General features: G+C 36.3%; 1 protein-coding gene across 1 annotated transcript in view; it reads left to right on the plus strand.

Annotated features, from left to right (window-relative positions):
• The window catches only part of UBL3 (ubiquitin like 3), a 66,383-nt gene that overhangs the window by 41,410 nt on the left and 3,960 nt on the right, over positions 1-21,013 (plus strand). The window contains exons 2-3 of the mRNA XM_081130788.1: positions 7,136-7,244; positions 12,041-12,127. Coding sequence (XP_080986914.1) covers positions 7,136-7,244; positions 12,041-12,127 — 196 coding nt within the window. The remainder of the gene's footprint in view (positions 1-7,135; positions 7,245-12,040; positions 12,128-21,013) is intronic.

Raw genomic sequence — 21,013 nt, forward strand, 5'->3', positions numbered from 1 at the left:
GTATTTTTTTAAAAGTATATTGAAAATATAAGCCTTATCAAATGTGTGTTTTTAAGGTGTCCATCTCATGTGGATTTTAGTCTAATATCAAAGACCATATGTATACAGCAGTGATATATATATATTTAATTCACAGTTATGCTATAAAGGGGAAAGTCATTTTTACATCCTCTCATAGTTGGTATAGATAATTTTAATTACAGCCATTTCAACATTTTTTATGATAAAGTATTATGCCATAGGACTGATGACTGATTTTTCATTACATGTATGCCAGTTTCCACATCAACACACTATGCCCAACAAATTTAAAAATCAGAAGCAAACCTGAATTTTAGTGACCTGCTTGGGTTAGCCCCACTGCCTCCTAAGGTGGTTGAATGCTTTAGAGCAAAACCAGAGTACTGTAAAGTCAGTGATTGTTTTTTGATTATTGTATCTTCTGGAGCATCTAGCTTAGTACCTTGTTTAACAAGCATTTGTGCACTCCATCTTTCAAAGTATCCTCTTCAAGTAGACCCCTCTGGTATAGGCCTCTGTTCCCCTTGGAGAGTCACAAATTCATTTTTGGCAGATAGAAGATTCTGGGAAGTTTTGCAGTGAAGAAACTTTGGAATTTTTTTAAAAAATACTTTTTGGTTTTTAGATTGTAGTAAAATATATATATTTACCATCTTAACCATTTTAAAATGTACAGGTCAGTGGTATTCAAGACATTCATTCATAATCTTGTACAACCGTGACCACCACCCATCACCAGAACTCTTATCTTACAGAACTGAAACTCTGTGCTCATTCAGCAGTAACCCTCCCTTCCCCCTTTCCCTCAGTTCCTGGCAGACACCTTGTTTAACTTTTTTTTTTTTTTAATATCCTCACCCAAGGATATTTTTTCCATTGCTTTTCAGAGGGAGTAGGAGGGAGGGAGGAAGGAAGGAGGGGTAGAGAGAAAGAGAAACATCGATGTGAGAGACATGTTGATGTTTGCCCCACAGCACTGGCCCTGACTGCTGGGATTGAGCCTGCAACTGAGTTACATGCCCTTGGCTGGAATCAAACCCTGGACCTTTCAGTCTGCAGGCTGATGCTCTAACCACTGAGCAAAATTGACAAAGGCCCGTGTTTGACTTTTTTAACCTGGCATTTCCAAGACTCTCTTCTCTTAACGTTTGCTTATATTCCCTAGAAGTTCCATTACTCAGAGAAAAATGCAGGATTACTTTTTAGTTAGTATGTAGCAGATTAAGGAATATTTTTCTCAAAAAGTTCATGAATCCTAAGAGAAAAGCAAGCCCTTCTGAAGTGTCTATTTGAATAGGAGATGAATTTAATATTTAGAAAGATCTAAGGGGAGGTTGAGAGGGTGTTTTGGGGAGACATTGAGGTATGCTCGAGCAAACCCTGATGTAGGAGAGAGAAAAACCTGGGTTGCTGTTCTACTTTGCCACTAACTAGCTGGCATCGCAGGGCCTTTCCCGTCTATTCCCTGTGAACTGGGACTACTTGCAGTCTTAAACGTTGAATGATTGAGGTCTATTGTAAAAGGCATGGAATTTAAAGTAGTACTGAGAATTTGATACTAGCATAGAAGAAGTAGGAGGAAGAGAATCTGAGAATTGATGCCCACAGCAAAAGAGCAAACACTTAGCTCAAAGGGAATGTGGCAGAAGCCTCAAATAATGGCAAATCCAAGATAAATGAAAGAAGTATAGACATCTAAAAGATTCATCCTGTGTCCTACATGGATTTATTGGAGTAGCTAGGTGATTAGAGAGAAGAGAAAGTACTATATGGTAGGTGCCAAAATTGAATGTATGCTAGAACTACTCAAATGAGATAATATATGTAAGCAAAACTTCTGGTATATAGTTGATATTCAGTAAATATTAGTTTCCTTCCCCACGGTTTCAGGCTCTTTAGCCACAAAACTTACACCATCGTATTTCCACTAACAGGAGATGAGCAGAGAAAAGAGAATTGTCATCCTCCTGAAATACAGGAAAATATATTATGAATATAGAAAAGGCTACTCTCTCTCTTCCCTAGTGTCCTCTTTCTTGCTTTGCGTTTGCCATGTTCCTTTCTCCTCTCTATGGTTTAATGTTGTAGGTGCTTGGTTGACAAAAAGAATTGTATTGGACTTTTGTTCTTAATTAAGTGAGTCATAAAACCTAAAAATCCCCTTCAAAACAAACAAAGGTTTCCCTAGATACAAATCCTCTGTGCCAGAGAGTGCGCTTTGGTTTCATTTGAATGTACTGTTTAGTTAATAGTATGTATAAGAAATTAGACTGCTTCTGTTGCGAATTGAAATTTGATGAAAGCAGCTAGTTTATATTCTGTGTTCAAGTTATAAAGAATATCCTATAGTTAGGTTTTAGCATGATACAGAACTATATTTAATTTCAGAACCAATGTGTTTCCTCAGTTTACAGGATTTGGAACTTGAAAAAAATACATTGTTCAGTCTTCTGATGGAATTTTAATTTCATCAAAGTTTTCCAAACATTTTAAAGTAAATGTATGTTATAAAATATTTAAAGAGCATTATAGCCCGGCCGGGTGTGGCTCAGCGGTTGAACATCGACCTAGGATCCAGGTGATCGGGGTTCGATTCCCGATCAAGGCACATGCCCGGGTTGCGGGCTGCTGCCGATCAATGACTCTCTCATCATTGGTGTTTCTATCTCTCTCTCTCCCTCTCCCTCTCCCTTCCTCTCTCTGAAATCAATAAAGACATATTTAAAAAATAATAATTTTATTTTTAGACAAGTATGTATATGTAATATAGCATATTTTAAGCTGTAAATAGGAGTCTTGTTTCTAACTCATTGTTGATATGTTGAGAATCCCACTACCTCACAAGCAGAGGTTCTCTTAGGGTCTTTTATAGATTGCTTAGCTTGGCTTCAAAGAAGTAAAAAAGGTCTTTCATTATAAATATTTAAATAGTTGGTACATCATCTTTTAAAGGAAACTAGCTTACAGTTGGAACGATATCTGCATCTCCATATCACTGGCAAGAAGCTACTGTTATCCATTCCCATTCTACATAATACACTGGAAATTTGATAAAATGCCCAGAATGCTGAAGCCTAGATTTGAATCTTAGTGCTGATCTTTACAGTCTACAGTTCCTTTGTACCTTGAAACTAAAGAAACTGAAATATTAGTCAACAAATATTGGTTAGACACCTACTATGTTCCAGGCAATATGTTACTTCACTCATCAACTTAATTTTATGAGTTCATTGTTGTTATTTTAAATTTTGGACATAAGCTTCTTTCCTGAAACAGTTTTTATCTGTTATTATCAGTTTTAGGTAATTTTGACTATAAGATTTGGTCAGTTCTTAGATTTATGTATTTATGGGCTTATTCTTCTATTGTTGTATTTCCCTTCTTCCCCATTCACAGAGGTGATTAGCTTTCCTCTAAGTAGATTTTAAAATCTTACCCTGCTTTTTGTTCTCATTTTGTAGCCCAAAGCCACTTTCAAACTCTGCCACAAGCTACAAACTCAAATGTTTTCTGGGGCCACATGGGTATCATAAGTATATGAAGCAGACCAGTGTAAGTAAGTAGGGATTGGTAGAATATGTGTCAAACTGAAAAGTTCATACCCACCTGTAAACATTTTAAAAAATATTTTGAACCTGAGTCAAACACATCTAGGGCCCAGAAGTTTCCTACATTCTGAACATCTAGATAAACAAATTCTTTAGACCATTGATTTTCAAATATGAAAGTGAAATATCAGTTTACTGGCAACAGTGATGTGTACCAGTTTTAAAATAGGAAATACTGAGAACTTTGCAGCATGAATTCAAACCTCTAGATAGTGTTAACATATTTGTAGGGTGAGGTATATGTGCTGTTTTGTTTTAATATATTGTAGACATCTTTCCAGTCAAATCATATAATCTTTATTTCATATCATTTAACAACTATGCCAGTTTCCATTGTAAGGATGTATGGTCATTTCTTTTCCATTTCCATATTGATAGATACAAGGGAAAATCTAAAATGTGCTTTGATATCACCGTTACAGATTCTAAGGATTAAGTCATTTTTCTGTGGTATTTTAAAATATTATAATTTTGAATAAAAACCCAATGGAAATTAATTTTAAACTTAAAAGATTATTAAAAAAAAAAGGTAGGTTCATATAATTTACATAACTCTTAGGAAGCTTGAATTTAGTTATATTTCTTTCTTGTTAAACAAACATATTTGGCTAAACCATTTTGAGGTCACAGTTTCTTGGGCATTAATGACTAAAGGGTCTTTATATGGTAGTTTGAAGTCTTTAGGAGATTACATGTAAGTTCAGAGCATAATATATATACATATATATATATATATTAGTTTCACACCCAGAGAGATAGCCATGAATAATGATTATCTGTTAGAACTAAAGTTCACATAATATTGTATAGATAGACTTTGGACTCCTTGCTTTAAGAATCACTCATTACCCAGCAAGGCAGTCATTCAAAATAGATGGTGAATTAAAGAACTTCTGAGACAAAAAAAGCTGAAGGAGTTTAAATTACCACCAAACCAGCATTGCAAGAAATGTTAAAGGGACTGCTGTAATAAGAAGTTGAAACAGAGAGAAAGAGAAACATAGGCATAAAGAAATAAAATGGCAATAGATAAGTACCTATCAATAATAACCTTAAATATAAATGGATTAAATGCCCCAGTCAAAACATAGGATAACTGAATAGATAAGAAAACATGACCCAAATATATGCCATCTACAGGAGTCCCACCTCAGAACAAAAGACTCACACAGGCTGAAAAAACAACAACAACCAACTTCTGAAGGACTTGAAAGGGAGAGATCAACAGCAATACAGTCATAGTAGAGGACATAACACCCCACTGACTTTATTGGATAGATCTTCCAGTCAAAAAATCAACAAGGAAACAGTGACTCTAAATGACACACTAGATCAGATGGATTTAATCAACCTTTACAGAACATTTCACCCCAAAGCTGCAGAATATACATTCTGCTCAAGTGCACACGGGACATTCTCAAAGATAGACCACATGTTAGGACACAAAACAAGTCTTTACAACTTCAAAAAGATTGAAATCATATCAAACATCTTCTCAGACCATGAAATATATACACACCATGAAATAATATACAGCTGTAGAAAAGAAGGATCTCTTACCCTTTGAGACAGCATGGTGGGACATGGAGGGTATTAAGCTAGTCAGAGAAAGACAAGTATCACATGATCTTACTCAGATGTGGAATCTAATGAACAAAATAAACTGATGAATAAAATAGATGCAGAGACATAGAAGCATGGAACAGACTGATGAATCTCAGAGGGAAGGCAGGGCTGGGTGGGTGGGTGAGGAGAGACTAACCTAAGAACTCTTATGCATATATGCATAACCCATGGACACAGACAATAGTGTGGTGAAGGCCAGGAGTGGGGGATGCAGGGTGAAGGGGATCAACGGGGGAAAATGAGGCGTTTGTAATATTTTCAACAATGAAAATAAATTTTAAGATTCACTCATTGCTTGTTTACTATAGGAAATAAACAAGGTGTTGGTTTCTTACAGTTTAATCATTTTGGCAAACCACTACTTGAATTTAGTTCAGGTGGAACTTACAAAGTTTCTAGATCATATCACTTCTTTATAGCAGTATGATTTCATCAGATTTCTTCCTGTGTTAAGCTCTAATTTCATTCTAGTTAGGAAAGGCAGCAAGAAATTCATACTGGACATATATAAAGTGCTTTTCACCTGGAATATAGACTTATGTTTTTTAAAAAACTTTTTTATTGAGATAGAATGTACAATAGTTAGAACATAGTTTCTATTATGGAATCCAGTTCTACTTTATCTGATATGGAATCCAGTTACACCCCATTGAATGTAGAATTGTTTATGTGTAGCATTTTTCTAGATGAGATATTTTATAACTTCTAACATTTTCAAAGTGGTGAGGCGCTGGGAGTGGTACTGGCCATGCTGGTGATAGGTAGATCAGTGCCCTGGTGTCTTGATTGTGCTCTAGCAGGCACCAATTTATTCATTGTAGCCTTTGCCATATTAAGTATGTTTTGGTGTGTGTTTTTTGGTAAGGAAAAAATATATTGGTAACTGCAGATGAGAACTTGGGAAACCTGGGACCTGGCGCAGTTCAAACTGGTAAAGGCATTCTCTCTGTTCTTCATATATAAAGAAGCTGGGCTAGTCCCAGGGCTCAGCTCTGGACCAGACCCAACTTTTAGAAAGGTCATCTTTGCTCTCTTAACAGAGGGTCAGAAGTATAGAAAACCATGCTTGTATTTCTGTAACTTGTAGGGAAATGAATAGATGTGGTTTAAAATATATATAATGTCAAGTTAATTATGGATAAAGGTAAGAAAAAGTTAAGAATGGCATGTAAGCAAATATATATTTAGTGAGAAATGTAAATCCAGTGGATCTCAAAATTTTTTTTATTATTCACCTTAGGTTTTTCACTGAGAACCTGTGTTCTTTGTCATACATAGCTCCTCCTCCCCCTGCCAAGAAAATATATCATCATGCATTTGGGATTAAGTAACCACTATCATTGATTCCTCTATTAACCATAATAAAGGTCTTTAAAATTACAGTTTCTGGTTAATTTGTGTAGGTTTGAATAATTGTATAGGATAAAAAGTTTTATGTAATTTATTATTTTCTCTCTATTTTTCTAAGAAGATTATCAACTAAATTTTTCCTCCCATTTAGTGAGTGAGCTGCGAGTTGCCATTTTTTAAATTAGTTTTTCAATGGAAAGCATGCATTCTATACTATTAGTGATAACCTATAAAAGCCCAATTGTGAACATTGTTGGAGTAATTAAATTTAAAGGCATAATGAAGTTCAGTGTTCCTTTGTTCATGTATTGTGGCAAATATGTCTACTCCCCCTCATATATATTAAATATTGGAAATAAGATCATATGTCAAATTCCCATTCTCTAAAAAAATTGTTGACAGAGCTTAAGTAAATAAAAATGAAAAAATGGTATTATAATAATTTACAATGTGATCGAAATGAAAAACTGAGTCATTTTTTACTTCAAAATTTCAAGGTTTATATTAAAAGCATCATTGTCTTCTTTCAGATCAATTTGCGCCTCATCTTGGTAAGTGGGAAGACAAAAGAGTTCCTGTTTTCTCCAAATGATTCTGCCTCTGACATTGCAAAGCACGTGTATGACAATTGGCCAATGGGTGAGTGGTGTTTTTCCTCTTGAGAATGAAGAATGTTAATTCTCCATGCCCTCACCTTATTTCACAAACATTTTGTAAAAGTTTTAAATATATCATATGTAAAAGAGCAAACAATTAAGGGTATAGTCTCAAAGGTAAAGGGGACCACTCACTGTATGACCTTCCTTATTTTGCTCTTCAGCTACCTCACTGCAAAATGATAAAGGAGCCACTATTGCTAAGTTCTGGTTTTGACTTAGAACTGCTTGATGTAAATGAAATTTATTTTTAAAAGTAAAAAATGCAGCTAACATATACTTTCATATAAGTAAACTTATTTATATGAAGACACAAAGTGAAGGAAAAGAAAAAAAATACCTTAAATCATAATACCTTATCTTTGGTCTATTATATACATAGCCTATTTAAAATTGAGTTTGACACAAAGTTAATTTCTGATTCATGTCACTTCATGTGTTCTCTGAACTACTACAAGGTCAAGAAGGTGTAAAATCCACTTGTGCTTTGCATTTTTAAACCAGTATCCATGGGAAGGTATCACTCCTTCCTTTCTCTGGTTCTTTTCTGTGTAATAAGACATGCGTCCTAACGTGAGTCTTTAGCTTATGTGCTTCCTTTGAACTTTCCCCAAGTCCTCTTGACCCTTTTATGGCATGTACCATAGTGATATGACTATTTAAGCTGATTTCACTTAAATTTACTAGCCAAAGCAATTTGGACTTTTAAAAGACAAAACTTGTTTCAACAAAGAACACAGTATATACAAAATGAATCAATTAGATCACCGTCTCTCAACCTTAAATAATATATGGAACTCTTTTAGAGGAAGAAAATTCTTATAGATTCCCTAGTGCTGACTTAAATTATTTTTATCACAATGTCTATTTTTAAAGATAGAAACATCAAACCCAGTTAAAACTCTTTATCCTTATTAACTCATATACAACCATAAAACTAAAACAGATCTACGAGGAAAATGCAAACATAACTCTAAAATCAGTAATGTTCAAATTAACAACATTAATATGTCTAGTGATGTGTTTTACTAAAACCAATTCAGGGCTTGCATCATAAATATGGTACTGTTGAGTTGGCATGTGTGTGCTCTTGCTTGCTGAATGAGGACCCAGTCACCACAAAACCTTCATTCACACAGTGTACTAAATTGTCATTCAACCTTCATTCAGCAACAATGAATTGATTATGTATTAAGTCAACCTCTGTTCTTTTGTTGTTAGCCTCTTGACAATTAAAGAAGTTGTCCTTGGTGCCAGTTCAATCATAAACTTAAAAATATACAAGGGCGTTAAAATCGCAAGGCTATACTTGGTTATAAGGTGATTATTCGAATTGTCTAGATAACCTTTTCCAGATTATCATTAAAATGAAAACACAGTGTAAAAATTCTTGAAGAGGACTTTCAGACCCTAAGAACATGTCTTTGTGGATTCATAAATCTGAGTTTAAGAAACACTAATTGAGACAAATACTTTCAAATAACTAGATCTTTCTTCCCATTGGTAACCAAACGACAAGTCATTGTTAGTCCTGAATCAGGGAGCTACTGAAACTAAAGGTAAATATATTGATAAGAAGGAATTTCAGAAAAACTGAAGTGGGATAACCAAGGGGCTCTTGGGATATTGGAGGTTCATCATAGCCAGGCAGGAGAGATAGCTGTCAGTATGAGAAGCATTTTTAAAATACCTGTCTAGCCCTAGCTGGTTTGGCTCAGTGGTTAGAGCATTGGCCCTCAGACTGAAGGGCGCAGGGTTCAGTTTTGGCCGAAGGCACGTACATTTGTTGCAGGCTCCATCCCTGGCCCATCCCCTATCGTGCCGCATGTGGGAAGCATCCAATCAATGTGAGACTCTCACATCAGTGTTTTCTCTCTCTCCCTCTCCTTTCTACTCTCTCTGAAAAGCAATGGAAAAAATATCCTCGGGTGAGGATTATAAAATAAATAAGAGAAACCTTTAAAAAAAATAATAAAATACCTGTCTAGTAGTAATGTTTTACTAAGTATGATATAACATTACTTTTGTGATTTTTGGAGGGAAGCGAGGGTAAAGATAGCTTTTGACATATATGGATATTGTAGAAAAGATTACACAAGACAAAAAATGGTTAATCCCTCTCAAACATTTATTTTTTGATGGTAACATTATAACTTGAGGTAAAAGAAGTACTTTTACCTGTATAATTGTTTGATTTAGATATTAAAATTAGTTTGAATTCCCTAGAATATCCTGACTAATGGTAAACAAAGGTAAGACCCAAGTGCAGGTCTTTGCCATAAATAGTTGCCCAAATGAATGAACCATCTACCATTGGAAATTGATTGTATCAATCCCACGGTATTTATTTCCACAAAAAAAGTTTTTAAATATTTTTTCTTTTTTATTGCTTTTTAGAGAGAGAGGAAGGGAGAGGGAGAGAGAGAAACATCTATGTGAGAGCAAAACATAGATCGGCTGCCTCCCATGTGCCCTCTACCCAGGATCAAGCCTACAAACTCCTGCATGTGCCCTGATCAGGAATCGAACTGGCAACCTTTTGGTGTACAGGACAACACCCAACCAACTGAGCCACACTGGCCAGGGCAAAAAAGGTTTTTGAACCCTGCCTTTCCTCACTTTGTCAGTTGTACTCAACAATTTAGACAATGTAGGGAATAAAAATAAATAATGTAATTTTTATTTTATATAAAATATTTAAGTTAAAAATCTAGTTCTATATTGTATACATAATGCCCCAAAGGTCAGTAAATGTAAATATTTATTGGTGCTAATAATAAAACTGTAGTAAATATTAATTTAGTCTAATAAAATACTTTGTACAATATATTTTTTGGAAGGAATTGGATTTTCTTGGTATAGTCTTACGCAGTTTAGTTGAATATTGTTAATAGTTGGAATAGTGACACCCATAGCTGTTACTGGGTGAGAGGTCCAGAATATAATTTACTAAATATATGTTACTGGTGGCTGAAATTACTCCTTGAAGCATTGTTCTTCTACAGGTCTCTAAATTTCAGATCCTCTGAGAGGGAAGGGGAGTTAGCATATTAAACTAGTGGCATATGCGGAAATCAGGATACTGTATAAGATAATGAAATATTGGCTTCAAGTTTCTGTAGCTCAAAAATTCCTTTAATAGTTTTTAGACTATTTTTACCTGTGAATTAGATAATTACTGACATTTGTCTTTATATCTATAGTACATTTCCATAGAAATATAGAAATATTCTAATAAACCATAATTTGGGATGTGGTGGATTCAGAGTAATCCATACAAAAGTGTTCCAGGCTTATTTGACCTTTGTTCTAGAACAGGAGGAATCTGGGAGCACTAGAGTCAGAAGGAATGAAGGCATACCAGGGGGAGGGAAGAGGGACAGGAAAAAAGACAGGAGGTGCCGGGGGAGGGGGGAGGGGAGGAGGGAGAAACTACAGATTCATTTTTCTACTCACTTTTGTTGTGCTGAGTCACTGAGAGGCACTGGTTTTATCAAATTCATATTCATTATTTTGAACACATACAAAAAAGGCAAAAGGAAAGTGTTCTACTTACCCCCTTTCTCTGCTATCACTTCTGAATATTTTAAACTAGTTTTTGTGTTGACAGTTTTCATCTGATAATAGGAGTTTATAGGAAATAAACATGTCATATTAGAATTGTTGAGAAAGATAATGATGGAATTCTCAAATCTCTTATCACAATCAGAGTTTAAACCCAGCCAGTGTGGCTCGAGGGTTGAGTGTTGACCCACGCACCAAGAGATCACTGGTTTGATTCCTGGTCAGAGCACATGCCCAGGTTTTGGGCTCAATCCTCTGTGGGGGTTGTGAGGAGGCAGCCAATTGATGTTTCTCTCTCATCAATGTTTCTATCTCTCCCTCTCTCTCTAAAAATCAATAAAAACATAAAAAAAAAAAAATCAGAGCTTAATTTTATCCACAAGCCAGTGAATATTACTAACCCCATCCCTATCACATGCAGTGTCCTTACACCATCATTTTAACAGAGTAGAGTTTCATAAATTACCACTAAAATGAACTATTCTGCTACTCATCCTGCCCACCTGTATGTCCTTTGACATTCTTTGTGCACTTTCCTAGCTTCATAGTACCTTCTAATATATGGGGGGGGTTCAAGTTTCTTCTGAGTATTTGGGGTAAAGGGCATTAAAGTTGTATCTTCTGTTATGTTTATTAATGGCTTCAGAAAGACAATGAAGTAATAAGTTGCTGTTGTTCAAAAGTAAAACATTCTTTTTGCTATTCTCTTTTAAAGTGTTTGTTCTCCAGTTTTATTGAAGTGTGACTTTTTGTTATTCTCTATATCAATATATTAATTCTTTTCAAAATCTTTGTGAAACACCGTTTCTAGCCTCAAATATGTATTTTAACAGGTACAGATATTGGAATATTGGAATATTCTCTGTTAATTACTGGTAATTGAAATTAATTTTCAAATGACGTTCCTCTTTACCTAGAATTAGACTTTTCGCAGCTCGATTTTGTTTAATTTTTAAACTTCAGGGCTCTATTTTAACACTTGTTAGCGTTCTTAAAGAGCAAAAACTAGTCTTTCTGCAACTCTTACTGTTTAAGAAGAACTAGCAAGAACTGAGACCACAGTGACTGTATGAGCACTCCCTGTTCTACTTAAGCTGGAGCTCCAAGTGTCTTCCTTGATGTAGTCTGTCTGATTTGGATCAGAAGTGTAGAGCAATGCAACAGTATTTTAATTTTCTGTTGAAATACACCTAACAGTTCACTGGTTCTTTTCAGACTGGGAAGAAGAGCAGGTCAGCAGCCCAAATATTCTTCGCCTTATTTATCAAGGACGATTTCTACACGGAAATGTCACCTTAGGAGGTAATAGTCGCCTTTGTAATGGGATTTACTGTCTGTCTCGTGACAGCATTATCCATTTGTTTAATGCTAATGTCGGATTTTACTAAAAAACTGTAACTTCAGACTCAATATAAATTCTGCCTATTTTTTGATGTCCACTTCTTTACCTTTTGTATTCTGTTAAATTTAATTTTATCATTGTGGTGTTAACTACCTTGTGAAATAAATTCTATCCCATTATAGGTAGAGGTCCTATTTTATAAATGTTATTTTATTTACTTCTGGATAATATAATTTAGATGTAATATTTAAAGTTAAAGCCAAATACACAAAACTAGGAAAAGTTTTTTGATAAGTGGTTTTCAAATATAATGATGAAGGAATGTTTTCAGTTTGACTTTAACTGATGTAATGGCCGTTCATGCAAGAATAATGAGTAACATTAGAGAGACAGTATCTCGTAGTGGCTGAAAGAGCAAATTTTAGAGCCAGACTGTGCAAGTTGCATCCCAGCTCCACTGTTCACTGGCTGTATAACCTCAGGCAAGCAACTTAACTGCTTTGTGTCCAGTTTCCTCATAATAAAATGGAATAGCCATCGTGCCTACCTCCTAGGTGGGAGGGTTAAATTAGTTTATATACTCAAAGCATTTAGAACAGTCCTCATTACTACTAACAGTAATTACTAGTAACAGTAGCTATTACTACTCTTTACATGTGATTAGAGAAATGTAGCTCAATGGCGCCCTCTTATGGGTACATTTTCTACCATCAGCAGGGTTTGTTTTATTTTTAGCACGTGTATTTCAAAAGTATTCTGATCATTAGAAGTTTGTAGGCAAATGAATAATCTACTTTAATACATCTTTGTTTAAATACAGTCTGACTTTTATCTCTAAAACTAACATGAAATGCTTAGTGTGTTTTTCCTTAAAAGTAGAATATTTTCATTCATGAATTCAGCACATAGTTATTCCTATGTGCCAACACTGTGCTAAACAATTGGAGATTACAGGGTTAACAAGATGGAATCTTTCAAGGTGCTCTAGTGTTACATAGAAACAGATAAAATCCACTGCTAAAATGCAGTGTGAACAGGTCTGAATTAGATAAGTGCAAATGATGAGTTTAACAATATCAAGTAGGTAGAATATTTCAGGATACAATTTCACACATAACCAAGTTTCAGTGGCAGTGTAGTAACTGGTCTAAAAGGTGCTGCTATCTACTAAGAGATATCTGCCATTTCAAATACAGCTTTTTTGGTTTGTAGTTCTTTTTATAGCTCTTTGTGTAGTTACATGGACCAACTCTTAGTATAAGAATTGACTGTTAGCTCAATATATATTACACAGTAGGTATTAGCAATGTGTATTGCACATTCATTAAGGATGGGGCCATGCCATGTTTTAGTCTTTTTTTAAGTGTCTGTGTTTCATATAAGCTCTTGTACTGTTGATGGCTAAATGTTGAGTGAATTTTTTTTTTGTTTTTTTGTTTTTTTTTTTGGTTAATCTTCACCTGAGGATATTTTTTCCATTGCTTTGGAGGGTGGGAGGGGAGAGAAAGAGACAGAAAGAAACATCGACGTGAGAGAGACACATCAACTGGTTGCCTCCCACATGCATCCCAATAGGGTAGGGAGCTCACCCACAACCAAGGTACATGCCCTTGACTGGGCATCGAACCGGCACAGTGTTAGCCTTCGGTGTGCAGGCTAACACTCTAACCACTGAGACACATCTTCCAGGGCTGAATGAATGTAATCTCTTGACTACATGAATGAGTCTTGAGACTCCATTTGCTTTGAGTATTGATCTATGTGAGCAATTTCCCACCAACTGAATTCTTTATCTTTTGTTGTGGCCCCACAGTTCCAACTTCATATTAAAGATTGTGGAATTTGTGTTAAACTCAAACCATTGATTCATTCCTATTAAAGTCTAAATTTTAGTATTTTGGGGAAAATGTTTTGGAATAATTAACAGATTGACTTATTATAAGTATTGTCATACTGTGGTGCTGTCAGTGTTTTGAAAAACAAAATAAACCATCTCTGGCCTTAGTAGACATTCCAGTATATCTGGATGTTTGGTAAAGGTTTTGGTTGCAACTTTTCTTTTCAGTCTTCCTTTGTTCTTGAATGTGAATAATGAAGAAGACAGCACACAGAGTCATAGCAACTATCTTCAAATATTCTAATGGCTGCTGTGGGGAAGGCTTAGGCTTATGACTTGCTCTGTAGTCCTGTGAATTAGATGTAGGACCAACAGCTGGAAGCCAAAGGTAGAACAATTTCTGTTCAATACCAGAAAGAATATTTGAACAGGAAGAGCTGCCTAAAGAAAGAATGGAGCCCAGCCGGGCATGGCTCAGCGGTTGAGCATCGACCTAGGATCCAGGCGATCAGGGTTCGATTCCCGGTCAGGGCACATGCCTGGGTTGTGGGCTCGACCAATGACTCTCTCATCATTGATGTTTCTATCTCTCTCTCTCCCTCTCCTTTCCTCTCTCTGAAATCAATAAAGATATATTTGAAAAAAAAGAATGGATATCCATGGGAAAGAGTGAGATCCTTGTTATTGGTGACATTCAAGCAGTGGGTGAATGTGAAGTGGGGATACGGCCATGGGCGCGGGTCAGTCATTATGTGGATGTTAAACCAGGAGACCTGGACATTGTCTGCCACTGTTGAAATTTTGTGGTTTAATAAGTTTCAGGTTTAAATTTTTTGGTTATCAAGTTTCTTAAAACATAGTCTTGAATCCCCTTTTTTAATCTGTTGCATATAATTTCAGTCTACTAAAGAAAAGGTGTGATAACAGCCTTACTAATTGGGGGTAAAGAAGGTCAGCTACAGGTTTGACATTCAGTACATTCCAGATCAGTGTTTCCCAAAATGTGGATGAGCCAGTGAGCCTGAAACTCACTTGGACATTCATTTTAACAAGCAGATTTCTGCATGCCCTCTTTCCCCTCCCCCATCTCCCATCTTCTACTGAATTGAAGTCCTGGGTGATGTTCATGTGAAGGTTGAAAACCTCCCTTCTGGATATTATGCAGTGTCAACAGAAAGCAGAAGCATCCACAGTGAAGGAAATACAAAGCATTTCAGATCCTCGTACCCTCTTCCTTCAGCTCCTTTGATGCTGTATCAGTATCTTCTATTTCTAGTTAAAATTCAAATAGAGAGGAAAATCATAGTCCTCATCAATCCAAGTTTTAGCTTCAAGCGGCCAGCCTTCAGCAGCTTCCCAGGCCTGTCCAACATTTCTCTAAATTGCCATCCCAGTTCTCTGACCTGTTTCCTGAGATTTATTTTCCTGCTGTCTCAAAACACTGATGTTAATGATGACCATGGTAACATACGGAATGCTTTCTTTGTGTCAAGCCCTGAACTAAGCACTTTCCTTGGATTGTTTCATTTAATCAATAGAACTGTTAAGGGGCAGGTGATGGAATTACTATCTCCAATTTAGGTGGAGGAAACAGGCTTAGGGAGGGGGTCAATAACTCACAACCCCTTTCACAGTTGGTGAGGAGCAGAGGTGTGGTTTTTAACTCAGGTCTGGTGCACTAGAGTCAACAAGATGGTATGACTGTGATGCACAGCTGGGCATGTGTACATTTTAAATTCATCAGGCTTTCCCAGGACATTTAGTGAAATTTTTAATAATGTAGAGTCTGATTTGCATTTTAATGTTAAGTCAGGCCCGGAAGATTATCCAAAAAAAGCCCTCCTTTTTCTATCACCGTGTGTATTTGTGGGCCATCATGTTTCATTTGAACTTCAGAAGTTAAGAGAATAGACCAAATAATGGGCAGCTAATTTTTAAAAAGATGGAAACTCACCTTGATTACATGAAATATTAATAATATTGAAGATAATTGGGACTCTTTTTTAATCCACATATTGACTATCATCCAACAGAGCAAGATTGAAAAGGCAGGTAGCAGGAGGATCATACTTGCTAAGTAATGGTCATAAGCCTGCCTCCAGTTTGTAATTAGTGAAGAGCAAGTAGTTTGGGATGTCAGAACTCAAAGGTCACAACGATGAATAACTCTAGAAGTAAGATATGCCGGACCTTCTAATGCTAAACACAGAATAGCAAAGGAATCTACCATGAAACTAGATGTTTGTGTTTGCTTAAGTGGTTCATGGGTACATGGGTGTTTTATGTTACTCTCTCTGTCTGAAATATTTCATATTCCTAAACATTTGTTATTTATGAATGAGAAAAGCCTTTTAAAGACGTTATTAGAAAAGAGTGATTATTAATAAATCCAACATGATGATGATTCTTTTAAAGTCACCTTGTACAAAACTTATTTTCTAATTGAAGAATACAAGGTTGATATTAAACGTTTAAAATTGTGTCATTTCTTCTGTTTCTACATTATAATGGCCTGTTTGGTACAGTAATTTTATTAAGTGACTGGCACATGATTAGGTTTAGAAACAAATGTCTCAATATAAACTTTTTCCTGTATCTACAAAAAGTAGTCTTAATTTAAAAGAAGACTTTTTTTCATTCTGGAATGTAAAGCTTTTTTATTTTTTTAATCCTCACCCCAGGATATTTTTTCCATTGTTTTTCAGAGAGAGTGGAAGGGGAGGGAAGAAGAAAGAGAGAGAGAGAGATATCAATTGGTTGCCTCCCACACATGCCACAACTGGGCCAGGGATCGAACCTGCAACCGAGGTACACGCCCCTGGCCGGAATCAAACCCGGGACCCTTCAGTCCGCAGGCTGACGCTCTAACTACTTAGCCAAACTGGCTAGGGTGAGGAATGTAAAGCTTTTTAAAATTAAGGTATAGTTGGCATACAATATTATATCGGTTTCAGGTGTATACTATAGTGATTTAACATTAATATACCTTACGAAGTGATCATGAGAAGTCCAGTAACTGTCCAATACCTTACAAAGTTATTGCTATATTACTGACTGTGTTCCCTATTCTGTACATTATATCCCCATGATTTATTTGTTATAACTTTAAGTTTGTACCTCTTAATCCCCTTCAGCTTTTTGCCCATCCCCCCATCACCCAATCCTCTGGCAACTATCAGTTTGTAACTCTATATCTGTCTGTTTTGGTTTGATAGTTCAGTTGTTTAGTTTTTTAGATTCCACATATAAGTGAAATGATACAGCATTTGTCTTACTCTGACTTATTTCACCTAGCATAATACCCCCAGGTTCATCCATGTTGTTGCAAATGGCAAGATTTCATTCTTTTCTATGGCTGAGTAATATTATATTGTATATATGTACCACATCTTTTTTATCCATTCATCTATGGATGGACACCTAGGTTGCTTCCATATCATGTCTACTGTAAATAATGCTGCAGTGAACACAGAGGTGCATATATCTTTTCAAATCGGCGTTTTCATTTTCTTCAGATAAATGCCCAGAACTGAAATTGCTGGATTATATGGTAGTTCTATTTTTAATTTTATAGAACCTCTGCACTATTTTCCATAGTGGCTGCACCAATTTACAGTCCCACCAACAGTGCATGAGGGTTCCCTTTTATCCACATCCTCGCCAGCACTTGTTGTTTCTTGTCTTTATGACAGCCATTCTGACAGACGTGAGATGTTATCTCATTGTGTTTTTTACTTGCATTTCCCTGATAATGAATGATGAGCATCTTTTCACGTGTATATTTACCCCTTATCACATATATCATTTGCAAATATCTTCTCCCATTCATTAGGTTGCACTTTTGTATTGATGGTTTCCTTTGCCGTATAAAAGCTTTTTGTTTAATGTAGTCCCATTTATTTATTTTTCATTTTGTTGCCCTTGCCTGAGGAGACACATCCAAAAATGTATTTCTAAGACCAATGTCAAAGAGTTGACTGCCTGTGTTTTCTTCTAGGACTTTTATGGTTCCAGGTCTTAAATCAAGTCTTGAATCATTTTGCATCTATGGTTTAACAAAGTGGTCCAGTTTAATTTTTTTGCATGTAGCTATCTAGTTTTCCCAACACCATTTATTGGAGACTTATCTCTATTGTATATTCTTGTCTCCTTTGTTGTAAATCTAATTGATTATATAAGCATGGGTTTATTTCTATGCTTTTTAATCTGTTCCATTCACCTTTTTGTCTGTTTTTGTGCCAATACCATACAGTTTAGATTACTATAGCTTTGTAGTATAGCTTGAAATCAGAGAAAGGTTTCCAACTTTAATTTCATTCACTTCTGCTCTGGTCTTTATTACTTCCTTCCTTCTACTAACTTTGGGCTTTGCTTTATTTTTTACTTCCTTTAAGTATAAGATTAGATTATTTGAGATTTTTCTTGTTTTTTGAGGTAGGCCTGTATTGCTGTAAACTTCCTCCTTGTATTGGCTTTTGTTGCATCCCATAGATTTTGTAATGTTTCCATTTTCATGTGGTCAAGGTATTTTTTTATTTCCTCTTTGATTTCTTCATTGATCCATTGGTTGTTTGGTAGTATATTGTTTGGCCTCCACATGTGTTCTTTCTAGTTTTCCTATTACCATTTCAAGTTTCTTATCATTGTGGTCAGAAAAAGATGCTTGATATGCTTGACTTGTTTTGTGGGCTAACATGTTATCTATCCTAGAGACTATGCGTGTTCACTTAAAAGGAATGTATATTCTACTGTTTGGGGATGGAATGTTCTGTACATATCTATTAAGCCCATCTAGTCTTATGTTTCCTTGTTGATTTTGTCTGGATGATCTATCCATTGATGAAAGTGGGGGTGGGGGGGAACCATCACTTGTGTTTTGTTACAGTGTTTGTTACTCTTGTATTACTGTCATTCTCTCCCTTTATGTCTGTTAACATTTGCTGTATATATTTAGGGGCTCCTATGTTAAGTGCATAGATGTTTAAAAGTACTACATCCTCTAGTTGCATTGATCCGTTTATTATTATGTCATACAATTGTGTTTTGTTACAGTGTTTGTTTTCAAGTAAAGCTACCCCAGCTGCCTTTTCATTTCCGTTTGCATGGAATATCTTTCTTCATCCACTTTCAGTCTGTGTGTGTCTTTATATCTAAAGTGAGTCTTTTAGAGATAGCATTGTGTGCATCTTTTGTTTTAATCCATTCAGCCACCCTATGTCTTTTGAACGGAGTACTTAATCCATTTACATTTCATTATCGATAGGTAGGTACTCATTGCCATTTTGTTTTCATACTTGCTTTATAAGTGGTTGGTCTACTACCTTTATTATATGTTTGCCTTTATTAGTGGAATTTTCTTTTCTTTCATATATTTCCTTATTTCTAGTTTTGGCCTTTTCTTATCAGCTTAAGGAATTCTCTTTAACATTTCTTGTAATGCTGGTTTAGTGGTGATAAACTCCTTTAGCTTTTGCTTGTCTGAGAAACTCTCTCTCAATTCTGAGTGATAACCTTGCCTGGTGTAGTATTCTTTGTTATAGGCTTTTCCCTTTTATCATGTTGAATATATTATGCCACTCCCTTCTGGTCTGCAAAGTTTTTGTTGAAAAATCAGCTGAGAGTCTTTTGGGAGCTCCTTTGTAGGTAACTGTCTTTCTCTTGCTGCTTTTAATAGTCTCTTTAACTTTTAACATTTCAGTTATAATGTGTCTTTGTGTGGGTCTCTGGGTTCATCTTGTTTGGAACTCTCTCTGCTTCCTGGACTTGGATGTCATTTCCTTTACCAAGATAGGGACATTTTCAGCTATTGTTTCTTCAGATAGGTTTCCTGTCCCGTTCTCTCTTCTCTTGTGACCCATATGGTACGAATGTTAATACACTTAATGTTGTCCCAGAGGTCCCTTATGCTCTCCTCATTCTTTTTCATTCTTTCTGATCTTCCAATTGGGTGATTTCCACTATCCTGTCTTCCTGGTCATTGATCCATTCTTCTGCATCATCTGATCCGTTGATGATTCCCTTTAGTGTATTTTTCATTTCAGTTGTTACAGTCTTCAGTTCTGATAGGTTTTTATCATTTTCTCTCTGTGTTGAAGTTTTCTACTATCTGCAGAGTTTGATGAGCATCTTTATGATTGTTACTTTGAACTCTTTATCTAGTACATAGCTTACCTCCTATGTACTGTTTCCTAGAGCCAAAGGGTAAGCTACCTCCTTTGAACTGTTTCTGGGGTTTTGTCCCTTTTTTGTTTGAAACATATGCTTTTGTCTCTTCATTTTGTCTGTTTCTATGCATTAGGTAGATCAGTTACATCTTTTGGCCTTGAAAAAGTGATCTAATTGAGAAGGGCCCAGGGGTGGACTCCCTTCTTGTCACCAGAGCCAGGTGCTCCAGAGGTGTGGACTAGTGTGGCCTCCGGTTGTGGTTGGTCCACAGCTGTTAAGGACACACTGTCAGGCAAGGCTGATTCCTAGCCAGCTAGCTGTGAGGCTTGGCCACAACTGTTGTGGTGTGCAGGGCAGCTCTTTGGTGTGGCTGGCTGCGAGGCGCAGCCTCGACTATTGCAGACACGCTGCAGTGTGCTGGTGTCAGCTAAGGCTGCCCACCAGTTGTAGCAGGGCAGGAGCCCCTTTGTGGGGTGGGCAGCAGGGTGGGTCCTCAGGGAAACACCAGAGTGGGATGACCATTGTTAGCAAGGTTAATGGAGAGTGTCAGAAATGGCACTGGCCAGCTGCAGACCAACTAGCCCATCAGCACTCCTGTCCCTAAAGAAAGTTTCAGTAGATCTCTCTCTCTCCAGCACACGTGCCCTCAAATTAGTCATTGTGTCACCTTCACATATGACCCAGGTGCTTTTCAAATTGCTTTCTCTGTGCTGGTTTCCTATAGCCCTTTGGCTCTCACAGATGTAAGCCCCACTGGTTTTCGGTCATATTTTATGGGGGTGGCCTCTTCCTGGTGCAGGTTCTCCAGGCTGGTGCTCAGACCCTTCACTCTTTAGAGAGGGAC

The sequence above is a fragment of the Miniopterus schreibersii genome (assembly GCF_964146895.1).
Source record: "Miniopterus schreibersii genome assembly, chromosome: 2".
In the NCBI taxonomy this organism is placed as follows: Eukaryota; Metazoa; Chordata; class Mammalia; order Chiroptera; family Miniopteridae; genus Miniopterus; species Miniopterus schreibersii.